The following is a 17,865-nucleotide window of genomic DNA, read 5'->3' as shown; positions in this document are numbered from 1 at the left end:
GATTGAAAACCATAACCATAAAGCTTGCAGCATAATTTCGATAAAGAAACTGAATCAAAGGCTTTTGCAAAGTCCAAAAATACTATATCAATATTATTACCAGTTTCAATTTTGCTTGTTATAAAATCTAAAGTCTCTAAAAAATTGGAGCAACAATTTTTACCATTAACAAATCCATGCTGTTCATTTGCTATTAACTTATTTAAAACCAAATGGTTCATCATAACATTATGAATAATTTTCTCCATAACCTTACATACTATTGATGTTATTGATATTGGTCGATAATTTGAAGGATCTAACTTATCCCCTTTCTTGAATAGTGGAGTTATGTTTGCAGTTAACCATTCGTTTGGTATAACACCACTATAAAATGACATTTTAAAGATCAGTGATAAAGGATGAGAAAGTGATTTTGAACATTCTTTGAGAACACGAGGATGAACTTTGTCAACACCAATTGTTTTATTAACATTAAGGTTTACTAACTGATATTCAACATCAGTGTCATTAAAACTTGGATCGCTACAATGAAAATTACATTTTGAAGGAAAAGTTACATGGTCTAATACCTCATCTTTTAAAAATACTGAAACAAAATACTCATTTAAACAATTTGCAATATTTACTTCATTTGTTTGAACCATCAAAGGTTTTGAGTGCTTTAATTGAATCTTTTATAACTATTTTACTATTTAAATATGCATAAACACTTTCAGGGTTGTTCTTTGAGTTTTATAGCTTAATATTATATTATTATAATGTAATATTATAGCTAAATATTAGCTTGTTTAACTGGAACATTTAAAAAAATACAATAAAAAACGATAGTCATTTTCTTAGTAACTTCAAAGTTCCCAATAGAAAAAATCCACCCAAGTAATTTAATTTGTTTCCATCTTTTATTCGACCATAATTGTAAGTATAATGAATTTTACATAAATATTAATGTAATTTGACAACTTACTAACTTATATTATTTTTCAATAAAATAGATTATTCAACTTGCCCTGATTTTTCAATTTTAAAATGGTAAAAAGCGCTGCATTATCATTTTTCAAATGTTATGATAATTGTAACTTTTCCATAGCTATGATTATAGTAAATTTAATAAACAACGTAAGATTTTTCTTTTTATATTGCATCCCAAGAAAATTCATTGGTATAGAAATTAATATATTAAATAAAAGAAAACAACAACAAAAAACCCAGCAAGTGTATATATATATATATATATATATATATATATATATATATATATATATATATATATATATATATATATATATATATATATATTTATATATATACACACTTGATGAGTTATGCTACGATAATTGTTATTTTTTCATGCGAAAATAGTAAATTTTCAGTAGCTACGATAATTGCAATTTTACCATAGCTATGATAATACTAATTTTTCAATTGATATGATAACTGTAATTTTTTCATAGTTATGATAATTGTAATATTTCCATAGCTATGATAATTTTACTTTTTTCATTGCCATGTTAATTGTAATTTTTTCATAGTTATGATTTTTCCATTGCTATAATAAAAGTAATTTTCAATAGCTATGATAAATATATTTTATCCATGGCAATAATAATTTTAATTTTTCCATAGCTATGATAATTATAATTTTATAATAGCTACAATAATTATAATTTTTCCATGTCTACGAAAATTGTCATTTTCCATTGCTATTATAATTCTAATTCTTCCATAGCTATAATTAATATTATTTTTCCATAGCTATGATATTTGTAATTTTACAAATTTTTACAGAGTATTGTAAATTTACCATTGCTTTGATATTTTTTATTTTTTCATTACTTTGATAATTGTAATTTTAATAATTATGATGATTGTAAAATTAAAATCTGTTGTCAAATTTTAATTTTGTTTAAAATGGTAAAGTTGAAAGTTTGTCTACATTAGTTCCTTCACGTATCGGCAGGGGGCAAGCGTTTTAAGGTTTTTTGTTCCTAGGTCTCCGCTATTTTAATTTTTTGCAATGCCTTCTTATTTAGGATGAGTTTAAATATACTTTATTTTTAGTTTGCACAATGTGTGAAAGTGTCCTATCTGGAACATCATAAAATCTTGCGGGCGCCCATGCATGTGTGTGCATAGAGGAAAACTATATTCTCTACTCCCTATACCATATATCTTTTTATGTTGGCAAACTAGGATCTTTAGTCAAAATTTTTAATTTTCTATTGATTATTTGGTTAGCTGAAATATAGTAGAAAATCGAAACATGTACTTTTTAATTGACTCCTTCCCCCCCCCCCCATTTCCTCCTCCACTTCTATACGCTTTCATACGCTTTTTGATAATTTCCCCCTCCCCCTTATGAGCGTTTGTACTTTATAGACGACCCCTAATATATTTAAAACGCTTTTTTCGTTATTAGTAATATTTACCGACGCCGCAATAAAAGGGTCGACCATAAAGTATTTACGTCAGAATTTTTAGAATTTGACACCCCTTCTCCCCCTGTTGCCATGCGTACTTTTAAGTTTCTACCCCCTTGAAAAGTACGTACGTTTTTCAAATACCCGAACCCAACCCTTTTTTTTTTTTTTCTAATAAAAAAGTTAATTAAAAAAAAAAAAGGTGGAGGTACCTTAGATACTCTATTCGACCCCAAAGCCCTTAGTTTGTGGCACAGGATCCAAATTTTAAAAACATCTTTAAATATATATACACAAATATTAATTTTAATAAAGTTAAATTCCCAACTAACAATATGTGTGTTTGGCCAAGAGGTTGATAAATAATCTTCAACGATGGAGAGCGGGCTTAGGGTCCCAATCAATCTTCTAGCACTTTTTTTTGTTTTAATGTTTTTGTTTTAATCATATTGCACATTTTTTGCTATAATAAAATTTCACTTTCTTTCGTTTTAATGACGGATCAAATAAAAATAAACTATATTTAAGGCGGACTTTTTTTTCAGGCACGCTTCTTCAGTAAGTCCGTAAAAAATGAGTCTTACGCGAGGTCAGCAAACCTAACGGTAAAATTTCGAAGATTTTAAGACCCTACCCAGCAAATTCGTCATGCTTTGCTCATGCATGGCCTACAATTGGCGTCATTACTGGCCCATTAGCCAACAAGCATGGTCCAATCCGAGTCTTGCTCACCGTTTAAGGCATGTTCCATGCATGACAGCCTTTTTCGAACAACTTTGCCATTGCCTTTTTTTATACTATTTTTAGTTCATATTGTTTGTTTTTAACATATATTGCTATTTTTATAAATAAGCAATACTTCAACAACTTTGGGAGACTTTTGGGAGTGCATAAAAAAGATTTTAACTTAAAGTCTTAAAAGTAAAACAAGTCAGGAAGAAAAAGGTGAAGCGGGGTGATGTTTGCCAACCTAAAAAAGTAGCATGGGTGATATAAAATGGAATGTGAGATATTATAAACTATAAACACATTTTAGCAATACGTTTTATATTAGCAAATATTTTTGTTTCAATAAAATTGCCTCGAGATACAATACTTATAAAAGTTTAAGGGAAGTTTAAGCGAACGGTTAAACTTCTACCATCATTTCCTTTTGACGCTTGCATGGACTAACGTTTAGTACTTTTCGATATCCATTTTTTTCTGCATGTCAAGCTGATAGATTTAGTAATTATAACCAAGTCACCCAAAAATAGCCAAAAGTGAAGAAATCGTAAAATAAGTATAAAATTGTAACCAAAGTAGCTAAAAGTAATTGTAAAATAAACTATAAAAGCTTAATATAAAATTATAAAAAAACAACAAAACTCATCAAGTAAAAAAAAAAAAAGAAGTATAAAAAATAAAAGAAAACAACACCAAAAAACTCATCAAGTGTATATATATATATATATATATATATATATATATATAAATATATATATATATATATATATATATATATATATATACACTTGCTGGGTTTTTTGTTGTTGTTTTCTTTTATTTAATATATTAATTTCTATATCAATGAAATTTCTTGGGATGCAATATAAAAAGAAAAATCTTACGTTGTTTATCCAGTATTTTACAACTCATTGACTCCATGATAACATTAGATAATGGTGCTGTTTCAAAAAATACCCTCAATGAATTACTACATATAAAAATTATAAAAACATTCTAACTATCTTAAAACTATAAACACATTGTGATCTACACAAATGTAGCTATAAATACTCTATATTTCAATAAAAAATTTCAATACACTAAATTTGTTTAACTTGCAAAGGAATAAAGCAAAAGCATAAAGGAAGATCATCATTACTATTTGATGTCTTCATGTGCTAACGCTTGATACGACTCGACCTTTGATATTACTGCAATCTTTTTCTCCTGACTATGTGCGGCCGTGGCGCAGTGGTTAGAGCGCTTCCTTTATAAGCAGGAGATCCAGGTTCGAAACGAGCTCTGGACAAATTTTCGCGTCACGGTAAGGAAGGAGGCGTGAACTTCCTGGTTAAATGCACTTCCGCGGTGTTCTGTGACAAGACCGTTAGGACTTCTTGGGGCACCTAAAAAAAACAACAAAAAAACAAAAAAACAAAAAAACAAAAAATGTGTCAGGTGATATAAATTTCATTTAAACGGTTTTGCACCTAATTTCTAATAATAAATAGATAATGAAACACTAAACTTAAAATTAAAAAATAGCACTACATTTATATATTATAACTTATCTTTAGATTAAAAAACTAACTCACTCACAATATTGTGTTATCTTCTTATCTTTTTACCTTTTTACATTATTAGTTTTTTTCGTTCTTAATTATATTGTTAACATCATTATTTAATCTAATCTTACTAATCTAATTCAATCTAACATCATTATTCAATCTAGTTCTTACAGTTAACTCAATCATATCGCTTTTTATGTATGTAAAAATATTTAAAAAAAACTGAACAAATAATAATAATGATGATGAGAACAATTATAATTCTACACTTTTTGGCATAAATAAAAGACAATGTTTAATATACATATGACTTAAACCCAATTACGCAAAATAAATGTCAGGTCAAACTCGAAAAATAAGTATAAAATTTTTACCAAAATAAATAAAAATAAGTAAAGTAAACAAAGGAATAAAATATATAATAAACTGTAAAAATGAGTATAAACTATAAAATCCAATACTCTGCAATGCTTGGCTTATACAATAAAAACAATAAAAACCCTATATTTCAAGAAAAATATATAAAATGTCCATGAAAAGTTAAGACAACTAAAAAAACCATTAGGCATTTTTAGCTTACATCTTCAAGGCACAATTTGCACGACCAATTCTGTCAGGAGCTTGCATTAGCCATTGCTAATAGCTTTATGGACATCGCTTTATCGACAGACATAGAGATACTTAGTAGATTTATATAATTTTAATAAGAAATATAGAATTTATAACCTAACTGCCTGCACATCGACAATACCTTGTGCAAATTTAGATTTAGGCGTATCAGCTGGCTCATAATTAATTAAACGGACTATAATACTAAATGTGTAGTTTTTTTGAACGGATAAGTGGTAAAGTTGCTTTAAACCTCCAAATTTTCTTATTACCTTAGTATAAAGTATTTCTAAAATTTCCTTTTATTTAGTATAAAAATTTTTAAATAGAATGTAATATTTTAAATATAAAACTAGAGTTTTAATTCATGTTTCAATTAAAAAAATACTTTTAGGACTCCTTTTCTGCTTAATTAGTAGTTAAGGTCGATGCGCGAGAGGTTCAAATCTTCAGCTTGCTTTTTTTTAAACTTTTAAATGCAAAACAAAACAGTTCCATAGATTTATAGGTATTTTACGTGCATATTATATACCCCGTTTTTTTAACGCGAACTTAACTTAATTATAAAACATGAAAAATATAACTGGAAAAATAGTTTGAAATTTACATTAGTTAGACAGATGCATTTTCGTATAAAAAAAGTGCTGTTACACTGTTTCTCGCAATTAGCTCGCCTTTAATGGCTGGGTTCTGTGTCAAACACGCACGAGTGGGTAATGGCAGCATTAAGTTCAATAATAAAATATTATAGGATTATATTTTATCTGTTTAAAATCCGGGGATCAATCCCAAAATATCGGGTTTGATAATTTTTAATCCCTAAATACCGGGATTGGAAAAGACAAACGAAATCGTATTTCTTAAACGTAACGTAAAAATAAAAGTAGGAGATTGATGCTTTAAAAGGTGTAACCAATGAAGACTTAGCTGAGCGTAAAAAATATCATAGGATTAAATAACAAAGTTATACGTCACTTTATGGCAAGTCTAAACCAGATGAGAGAAAACTATTGTTCATTAAAAAAAATTAAACATGATAAATAGCAGTAAGACAATGATTAACAAACATTTTCTATGTTTTGCTTGATAACGCATAATACATTATCATTACGTGTTATACATGTATTATACATGTATTCAATCAAAATGCATTTTATTATGCTTTAACAAATGTATGTAATAAAAAAATAAATGAATGTAACGTTACCAATTGTAACCAGTTTAAGACGTATCGTAACTTAAAAGTATTGTAGCGGTCTGCTAGACAAATAATAGCAAAACTTAATTGTTGAACGAAAATTGTTAAACTTTCATATTTTAATTTATTAGAACTAATAATTAAAAAAGTGGTTTAAACTTTATAATGATGGAATCCTGTCTAACTATAAGCACTGCATAAATGAGTAAGTGTGTGTGTTTGTGAGTGTGTGTGTGTACGCTTGTATCATTTAAGAAACTTTATTTACGTAAAACATTTTTGCCTATAAATAAGGTTATAATTTCCTCCATTAAAAAAATTGGTAAAATACCCTTAAATAAATTAAATACAGTAGAATCCCGTTAACTCGAAACCTGGATAAGTCGGACTTTTACTAAGTCGGACAAATTTTCAATTCCCCTTGAATTCTCTATACATATCAAAAGCTTCGCTCAACTCGGACATTCGCTAAGTCGGACAAAATATATATATATACCCGTTCAGAGTCCGAGTTAACGGGGTTCCACTGTATTACTAATTTTAAATAACTCAACAAATAAATAAAATTAACTCTTTCGAGATAAATTATAATCAAGTTAATACTGTATCTTTACAAAAAAAACCTTTTATACTATGATTATAATTTGTTTTTTAGTTTTTACAACCTTTGAATTTATGATGTTTTTAGATAACACATACTACGGAACTGTGGAAATATTTGGTAGGCCAATATGTGATGATTTCTGGACAAACAAAAACGCTCAAGTTGTCTGCAGAACACTGAACTTTCCTTCAGATACACTTGCAATAGGATGGAAAAATGAACTAGTTTCTACAAAATTTTTTATGGATGACGTTAATTGCATGGGTGGAGAATCTAGCCTTAAACATTGCAGCCATAAAACTTACCACAATTGTAACTCAACAGAGGGGGCAGCCGTAATTTGCTTAGCACCAAAACTACTAAAGTTAACACCGTTCAACTTAAAAAATAGTAAAAATGAGGGGGTTGTATTTTTTGATCACATTCCAATATGCGCCAATAGGTGGAACTTTCAAGCAGCTCAAGTAGTTTGCAACCATATGTACGGGGCAGAATTTAAAATTCCTGTCCCTGTTTACAATTACAAAATAAATGTTGGGCAGAAATCAGCTATTTTTTATTTGACGTCAATTATTTGTAACGGAACGGAAAGTTTATTAACACAGTGTCAAGCAGAAATTTCAAAAACATGCTCAACACACGTTGCAAGTATTCAGTGTGCTCGATGTTCACCGTTTAAATTAATGGATATTGTAAAAAAAATGAAAGTTGACGGGTCAGTTGTTGAAGTTTATCAATCAGTGGAAGCAGCAATTAGTGAACTCAACACAGAGTGCCGAAGTTGGAATTGCAGTATTCCTAACCCAGTTTATCCTGAGTTTTGTAAAGTTCAAGCATTTTTGAACGACATAAAACATTTTACGAAATCAGAAATAAAAAACAATATTATCTTCTATACTGACATTGACTACATAGGACTTTTTAGCCATAACTTCTTTAAAGAAAGCTTTGAAAAAATTAGAAATGACATTAATATAACAGGTCAAACTTTTTCAACTCAGTTAGGAGAATACTTGGGCAGACTTGCTCAATTTGATGAACAAACTGCAAAGTTGGAAAAAGAAAGCGCAATGAAAATTTGGTTTGAATCAAAATCTCGATGCGAAAGTGAGTCCCTGAAACTTTCAAATCAATTAAGTTCTATAATAAAACTTGCATTAGGTGTTTCATCAACTGATATGATTTCTAAAACTGCAGTTCTTGCTCTACGTATTGTGGGAACCCTTAATCCTATAAAATGGTTAACTGGAAGTGAAGTATCGGCAGTTGACATAAAAGAGGCTTTGAGTGAGGTGGCAAAACAAGCTGTGCTTATTAAACAAGTAGATTACCTTAAGTCAAATTTTATTCCAAAAATAGATAATCTTGTAAAACAAATATCTGCCAAAATAAATAATAACAAAGAGACATTTGAAACTATTAAGCAATTTGTTGAAACAATCGAAAAAAGCATAGAATTTACAAATGAGCAGCTCCTTAAATTTTCTAAACACGTTGATAATTATTCACCAGCTATAACTCCAAGTGAAATTAGTGAATTTGGTGCTGTTTTAAATCAAATGATTGAGAAGTTTTGTGAAGTAATTGAAAATCCCGATTCTGAATCTGGAACAGTTGCAGCTGGTATTGCGGCGCATCAAGGATTATGTCCCAACGCTAAGGTGACTGCGTCAATATTGATGTCTTTGTTTGAAGAAGTAGCAACGCAAGAAGTAACAATTATGGAAAGCTATTCTAAATTTGTTAGAGCTACGATTGCTAAAGATGCAGCAAACAGACTTTCAACTTCGATAAAAGGTTCGTCTAGTGATCAGCTCCACAAACTCCTTACTGAATATAAAGCTCTTTATCTTATAAGGTATCATAAAATTATAATTATTCAAAATGCATGTAACTACTTAACATACATGAATCATGGTGTTGAAAAGTCAGTGTGTACAGATTTGCTTAAAAATCCGAGTGGTGATCCAGGAGTTTTGATCAATACTAATCCAACTGCTATGTGTAAATGTCAAAACTGTTTTACCAAAAAAGGTAATTTTTTGATCCCAGCAACTATGACTGGTGAAAACAATTCTATTGATCTTTCAACTTTATACGATGCAGATACAAAGTTTACAAAAGGGTTTGCATATTTAAGTATTCCAAATAAAGATTGGCTTGTGGAAAACAAATGGATTTCTGAATATGAGCAAGGTCCATTCTTTTTAAAGAGGCTAAACATACATCTTCCTCCAGCTCTCAATTTTTCTCACGAAGTTAATATAAAACTAACTTTATTGGATAATCAATTAAAAGGAAAAACATACATGTTTGAAGGTGGTCTAATAGTTATAAACCAGTACACAGAACATCAGCCAAAATGTTCTCAATATAATCCTTACACTATTACATCTTGTAATAAAAAAGCAACGACTTTTTGGTTGAATGTTTACGGTGTAATAAAAGGTAAACTACTTCCTCGATTAGATGGTTCAAAATGGCGCATAGAACTTCGCTCAAATCAAATTTTACCTAAAATTTATTCCGAAACGAAGTTGTTTCTTCAAGCAACAGCAGAGTTTTGCTTTCAAGCCAAATTGCAGAGCAAACCAAAGTTTAGTCTTGGTAAAAGTGTTGCCCGACCAAACGTTGAAGAATGTTGCAGTGATAATGGAATGTTTCTAGATCAAATACTACTAAATGAATTTCCGCTCTTAAGTCCTTGCCAAGTTTGTCCTCAAGGATCTACACCACGACTTAGTGGTTATTTTTGCGAGAAATGTCCAGCTGGATATGAACCAAATAGTTCGGATTATTTTGGTTGTACTCCATGTCCAAAGAACAAATTTAAAACTCTCTCTGGTCAGCACGCTTGTGATAGTTGCTTAGATGGAAAAACATCTCTTGAGGGCGCTCTCTACTGCTACTGAAAGGTGTGTTTTTTTTCTTGATTCTTATATTAAATTATTATTTTTTCATATTTAAAGCTTTTTTTTTTTCATTGTGAATTCTTTACTTTTTAAAAAGTTCTTCTTATTGCCCTGCTAACGTTCACATTAGAAATGCTTATTTTTGGCTTGCCCTTGGCCAATTTTTTTTTTTTAATTTTGAGTCAATTAATTTTTTTTTATTTATAAAAACAATTTTTTTTTAATTTCCTCATAATTTTATTTTGTCTTTTAGATTTACAGAGAGAAGACTAAAGCGCATTTTAAATAAAATTTTAAAGTATTTTGACATTTAATGGTTGTAAATGATTGTGTAAATGTTTGAGAAAAAATATTAACTAATTAAACTTCTATCTTTAATGAAAACGAGCGTTCAGGGATAAAGAACATTAGGACATAAAAAACCTTATGGCAAAATCAAATTTAAGTGATAATTTAAGTTAAGAGATAATTAAAGTTAAGAAATAATTAAAATTGAGAGTTAATCAAAGATAAAAGATAATCAAATGCAAGAGATGATCAAATGTCAAAAACATGTCAAGTACTCTAAAGTTCTTATTTCTTTAAAAAAGCAATCGCAAAAAAAACTTTTTCCCTACTTTGTACTTTGAAAAAAAAAATTGATCAAAAATACTTTATTAACACTGAGCTAAAAATTTTGTTCAGTATTAAACATTTAACAAACATGATTGGTATTCAACAGTTGTATTTTAATAGTTTTAAATGTTGGACAAATATTGTCCAACATTTGTGCAACTTTGTTGATGCATAATTGTACAAAAAGCGACAATTGATATAGAAATTGATTTGTTTCTATTTTAAACGATGTTGTTTAACTGACGTTAAGTTGTGCACGTACGCTAGAAAATGCTTATTATAAAATAAAGTTGTTGTGCAACTGTTGTAGGACATTTCTCCAATTATTAGAAACTAAGCTATAGAGTAATAGGCGATTGGAATTTATTGTCGCAAGATGCAATCGATTCTGTAAACAAAAATGTGTTTGAAAATAAAATAAATAAAATTTTGAATAAAATTTTTAACAAACAATATTAGCATTATCTTTATTTTCCAAAGTCTTACATTTAGGGCCGACGAGTTCAAGACCAAGGCCAGGGCGGCAGGGGCTTCGGAGGCCACAGGCTACTTTTTTTCTAAAGGAGTTTTTTTTTTAAAAAAAAATTCAAGGTAAAGTGGACTTTTTCTAGAAATAGACAATTGTAACCGCCCCCCCCCCTTTCTCCATTTCGAAACCCGTGTCGTCGGCCCTGATATTTATAGTCAAAACACTACTTATTTTAAAATTAAAGTTTGCACAGCTTATTTTGAACTATATTATATTAAATTATATATTACATTATTTCCTATTTGTGAGAAACCAAATTTTCAATATATAAAATTTGTAATTTTTATATTAAACGTAAACAAACGCAGCAAACACAAAGTAAAACTTTTGCACTTGCTAGTAAAAGCATAAAGTTTGTAACTCCCTCAATTAAATTTCGATATCAACTGGAAAACAAAAGTTTAAAAGAAATTTTTAACAAACAGAAATTTTGACAGTTATCGAAAGTTTTTTGCTTTTAATATCAAATCTAAGCAAAGTAGACACTTACTGCTTACTTGTTGCTATTTTTTCCATTTCCTTTTGTATTCTTTTTTATTTTGTTTTGATATTTTTTATGATTATCATTATCATATTGTCGTTGGTGTTTATTCAATTTAATATGTCTACCAAAGTGCCATTTACAAAAATACGTAAGCAACAAAAATACAACCGAGTTTTTTACACTTACTTTGATTGTTTTTGTTGATTTTTTTTTTTTTCCTTATTTGCGAACAATATCTTAGCTAAAATATCTTTAACTTTGTTGGAAAATTTAATCTTTTTCAAAAAATATTTATATTATTAGCTAATTAATTTTAATAAAATTATAAATCAAAGAACTTGCCTTTCGGGGAAAAAATTTACTTCTGGAGGAAGAGAAAAAGATGCTGTTTGGGGATGAGAATTTTGTAGGAACAAATGGTTTAAAATGTTAGTGTTGACATTATAGTTAAATAAATTGCTTCAACTCAAATTTATTCATGCAGCTAAACAAGTTGATTACTGTCATTAATTTTTTTATCAAGTTAATTATATATTAATTAGATGTATTTACACAGCTAAACATACTAATCATTGTTTATATTCATTATATATATATATCGTTTATGGTGTTTTAATATTGAGTAAACCTATTGAAACTAAGCTATGATCATTTTTATAAATACATTGTATTTATCAAAATTTATATACAGTGGTGGAAAAAATGATAAATACATGACTTAAAGATTTAGAAAAATACATTTTATTCGCAGCAATTTAATTATAATAATTTTTTTGTTTTTAACTTTAAAAAAATTAAGTTCTTATTAATTTTTCTGTTCTAACTAACAACTTTGTTTACAGTAGCGGGAATTTTACTGGAAAATATAATAATTTTAGAAATGGTTAATTTGATTTTATAATAAAAAAAAAGGAAGTTCAATGTTTTTCTAAGAACTAGTTTAGAAAAAAAAAAAAATTTTTCTAAAGTTTTGTCTGTTACTTTATTGCAATTGATTTAATACCAAAAATTTTCTATTTGATTTAAATCTGGCGATTGTACTGGCCAATCCAATTGTCTTGTACTAATATTTTGGAACCATCTCTTTACAATGGAAGCCGTGTTTTGGATTTTCATGCTGAAACATCTAAAGCAATGGAATATTGTCCTTAGCATAAGGAAGCATTATTTTTTAAAGTATATTAGCATAAATATCTGTTGTCATATTATCTGTTATTAGGAAAATAGGACCAATACCAGATGACAAGAAACACCCCAGCATCAAAACGGTACCCCCACCAAACTTTACTGTTCTTTCACACACACACACACACACACACACACACACACACACACACACACACACACACACACACACACACACACACACACACACACACACACACACACACACACACACACACACACACATATATATATATATATATTTATATATATACATCAGTAACATCAATACCATGAGTGTATTTTAAAACCTCTTTTGAAGTTCCCTCTGTTTTTGGTTCAAGGTAGCCTTTAAAGAGTTTTATTTGTTTACCACAAATCCTGCAACAGTTTGAAAAAATTTTTACATGGTCTTCCATTCCCAATGAAATACATAGAGCTGAAAAGTATACAATTATATATATATATATATATATATATATATATATATATATATATATATATATATATATATATATATATATATATATATATATATATATATATATATATATATATATATATATATATATATATATATATATATATAATTGTATACTTTGCAGCTCTGTGTATTTTATTGTGAATGCAAGACCATGTAAAAATTCTTTCAAATTGTCGCTGGATTTGCGGTAAATAAATTAAACTCTTTAAAGGCTACCTTGAACCAAAAGCAGAGAAAACTTTAAAAGAGGTTTTAAAATACACTCATGGTATTGATGTTGATTTAGATGAAGCAAATATACATCCTCGTACTTTATGTAACAAGTGCTACTTAAAATTATATCATATTGGAAAACAAAAAAAACTACAAGCCTACTTTGCCATATCAGTTTAAATAGCATAATGACCAGTGCAATATTTGTAAAACAAAAATATCTGCAAGACCAAAATCCTCTAAATCTGCATTTCCTGATTTGAAAAAAGATGCTGAGCAGTTTCAGCTGAAGTGTTTTGATGACAAGTTTGTGTCAATAGATATGTTAGACTATGTTATGATTTACAAAACCATTACACTTTTAGATGGTAATTTATGGACATTGCATATTTTTAACAAACAGATTTCAAAGGAAAATAAAGTTACTAATCATTTGCCAAAATTTCTTAATAAAACTACTGCCATTGAAATCTTCTCATTTGTTAAGAGTGCAAGAATTTGCTCTGGTAATTGTAACTTTTCTGAATTAATTAAGCAAAAACTAATAAAAGTAAGTCCAGAAAATTTTCAGTCTAATCTAAGAGAAGATGTTGGCATAATAGAAACAAAACTTATGAGCAGTTATTTCAGTTAAAATTAATATTAATGTTAAAAATATTAATATTAATTTTAAATGGTCAATATTAATGATAAAAAAGAAAAATGTGATTATTGTTCCAGTTATAAGAGATGTCTTATGACAATAGCATCAAATTCAGTAAAAGCTAAGAACGGGGGTTTTTCAAAAGTAAATGACAAGTATATTACTAAACATCAACTAATTGTAAAACTAAAAGAATTGGAACGAGAGAAAAAGCCTCAACATCAAAAACTGCTCATTTTAAGTGTAAAGTAAAAGAACATTACGAAAGGAAGATGTTGCTGTGGATTTTAAAACAAATACATTTTTAAAGGAGATTATTAATAGCCAGTAAGATATTCCTTTTGAAAAAGATTCTCCACAGTATTTATTGTGGGAGCAACAGATGATTCTATCGTCATTAAAGAGTGGTAAGAGTATGGTTTGGCATTCATTAATAATAAGATGGTGTTTATCAATTTTTCTTTTTGATTTGGTTTACTGCTGACTTTGAAACACTTGTAATTGCTGCTATCTTACTCCGAGAATGTGTAGAATAAAGATTCTTCTGCTGGAAGATGATGTTACATCTTTGCTGTCTGAAAAATTTACACAAGACCCGATAGAAGAGTACTTTTATAAGCAACGAAGAAGGGGAGGTTGTAACGAAAACCCTACTCTGGAAGAATTCAATCGAAATGTGTTGGGTTTGAATGTTGCGGGCGATGAATTAATCCAAGTTATGAGTGGAAACACACTAGGTAGAGACAGAGAAATATTGAAACTGGATATTCATGACGAGGATTTACCTCGTAAAAGGCCGAAAAAATGACGCATTATTTGGAATATTACATGCACACATTTACAGAAAAATATTGAAAAAATAACCAAAAAACAGTTAATGCCCCGGCTAACTTATCCGAAGAACTACATATTTTCAAACTTTCATATTGCAATTCCTTTTGAACTGTTATCTGAACCTAAAATGTTATGAAAAATATGACAATTAGTTCTTCAGGGGGCAAATATATTGTCGTTTAATGAATTTTGGTCAAAATAAGGCAACTGAAATAAGCGTAAAACGTGTTCTGTCAAGTATTTCATAAAAGTTCAAATCACAAAAGGTATAAAATAGGACAATTACTGAAAATTTCATCATTAAATACCGATTCCAAAGTTATCAGAGCCGGGGCATTTAAAAACCTTGTTTTGAGAAAAACGCAAAAACAGGAAAAAAAAAAAAATTTAATTTCACAAAAAATATAAAATATAACTACATTATGTTTAAAATAAAGTTTCAGAATAACCCAGGGCAAACTGAATTCCTTCAAAGTTTTCATATTTGTCCTTTGATGCTTTTGACAACCCGCGTAGAATCTTTCGCCGCTTCTTGGATGACTTTAGATTTTTATTTCCAGCTAAATAAATACGTTTTCAATTTTGATTATCGCACAAACTTAATGCATATTTCCCAGGTGTCATGTTTAACTATTTATATATTAAAAGAGAACTTTTTCTCCTAATATTAAAGTTTGCTACAGCATCGTATGTTCCAAATTTTAACTGTTTGAGGCTGACATACTTTGTTTTTAGAATTCGATCCCAAATCATTGCATTTAGACTTTCGTTTTGATTTTATGTCTGTCCATGCAAACATTTACTTAACAAAGACTCCTCACTTAAATCTGCATATATTGGTTTTGAATGTTTTATAATTGATGGAGGAAGCCCTGCACCTGGTTTGTACGTTGATTTGCCTGTTGCTCTATCTTTCTGATATCTGCACCAACTGTTTTCACCAATTGGACAGTGAGTGTGCCAGTTATTTTCCTTTGATGAGGCAACATGAAAAAGTGTAACATGAATGGATTTCTTCATGCCTTGTAGATTGTTTTTATTACTTCTTACCGCAATTCCATAATAATTCTGAAGCTTATCAATAAGACTGTTAACTTTCCACGGCCACAGAGGTTTTTCATGTTTTTATTTTATTTTCTTAGACGTGTCCCAACTCGTTTCTGAACATGCCCAATACATTCTAACTTTTTAACTTCAACACCAGGATAAGTAAATTTCACAGCTGGATAACTTTTACTGTCACCATCTCCATAAAATTTAATGTACTGCAATCTGTATTCTTTGACAGATCTACTAAATATGCGTTTGGCACCAGTCACTTCCATACTTCCTGCTGTGCCAATACAATTTACGTTACAACTATGGGATTTGTACCAATTTTTGTGGCTCTCTGAATTCTTAGATTTTAAATCTTCACGTAGATGACATGGCTTACAAAGTCTACTGATTGGCTCAACATCTAACACTTTTATCCATCAACAATGTTGTCACAAATCCGTTCAGTGAACTGTATCCTCTACATTGCCAAGTTTCATGAGTTGAAACTCTAGTATCAACAATGTCGTTGCAATTACCTTTTATTTCTTTTGCAGCCGGAAGCATTGTTTCTTAAGCAACTTTAGTAACAGCATCAGTACAGAACCATTGTAATTTTTTTTACTTATTGCACTTGTTAGGTTCATTAATGAAGAATACTTTTCAAGTCCTGAATACCCTTGCCCAATTGATCTCATGCTATATACAATACGAAGATTAATATCATGAGTGTGGTTACAAACTTTAGATGTATAGAAATCTTTTCTATACATTTCTATACATTTTCCACAAACACTGCAGCAACATATTAAATTCAAAGCATATCCTTTTTTTTCACAAATTTTTCTTTCAATACCAAGCTATTATCGCTATTATCATTAATACACTGTGGACAGCATAAAGATTCCAATATAGTGTTTAAACTTTCAACATCAGTTATTCTATAACCATTTATTTTTTCATTATTTTTATTTGGAATATCATTTTTAATATATTCAATCTTGCTGGCTGATCTTGAAGTATCATTGTCTAAATATTTTTTTGAGTTTGTCATTGATGGTGATGATGATAAAATGTGTTGGCTACCACAAAAACTCTTTTCTTTCCAGTAACTCTAGTTCTTTGCTTGACTCTATCTTTTCTTCCCATAATTGAGACTAATTTTTATTAAAGTTTGATAAAATATGTTGTTATTACACTTAAAAACTCATAACAAAGTAAATATTTGCATTTTAGGAATGTTTAAAAACTGAAATAATTAGAGGCAATCTAGTCAAATTTAATTTAAGCAGAGTAGATAATTAAAGTAAAAACAAATTAGATAAAGCCTTTTTTATAAGCAGATTTATAAATTTATGTGAGCCTCTGAAATAAGCAGATAAGCAGAAGCTTTATCTTTGCTAAGTACGTTGCTATGGTTAAACTTGATGAGTATGTTTTAAAAAATTGAAATTTCTCGACTTTCCTGATATTGTTTACAAAATCTCTTTATTTCATTGTGTTTTTTATTAATTTTTGCTTCCGAAACAAACAAACAAAAATTTTTCAATTTTTACTTAATTTATGGGGTACTTCCCCCTTGAGCACTTTTTTCTAAGAATTAAATGATTACGCAAATAAAATAAGTACCTTTTTAACCAATCTATTTTCAAATCGTCAACTTTTATGTACCAAATATTTTTGAAAATTAAATTTTTTTTATTTTGTTATTTTGTAACTTAAGTACTTTAAGCATTAAGGTATTTTTTTTAGCTGCAGTTAAACTTTTGCAGCCGTTGTATCTTGATTATTAAAAAAAAAAAAAAATTTTATGTATCTGTTATTCCTGTAGCCCTAGTGGAAAGA

General features: G+C 28.9%; 1 protein-coding gene across 1 annotated transcript in view; it reads left to right on the top strand.

Annotated features, from left to right (window-relative positions):
• Positions 1 to 10,384, top strand: part of LOC136085898 (uncharacterized) — a 34,050-nt gene extending 23,666 nt beyond the window's left edge. Inside the window, exons 4-5 of the mRNA XM_065807741.1 lie at positions 7,192 to 10,022; positions 10,273 to 10,384. Coding sequence (XP_065663813.1) covers positions 7,192 to 10,019 — 2,828 coding nt within the window. The 3' untranslated portion in view covers positions 10,020 to 10,022; positions 10,273 to 10,384. The remainder of the gene's footprint in view (positions 1 to 7,191; positions 10,023 to 10,272) is intronic.
• The last annotated feature ends 7,481 nt before the right edge of the window (positions 10,385 to 17,865 follow it).

This window comes from Hydra vulgaris, chromosome 10 (genome assembly GCF_038396675.1).
Source record: "Hydra vulgaris chromosome 10, alternate assembly HydraT2T_AEP".
Classification (NCBI taxonomy): Eukaryota; Metazoa; Cnidaria; class Hydrozoa; order Anthoathecata; family Hydridae; genus Hydra; species Hydra vulgaris.
The sequence above is the reverse complement of the archived record's forward strand: the minus strand, read 5'-3'. Positions and strand labels throughout refer to the sequence as shown.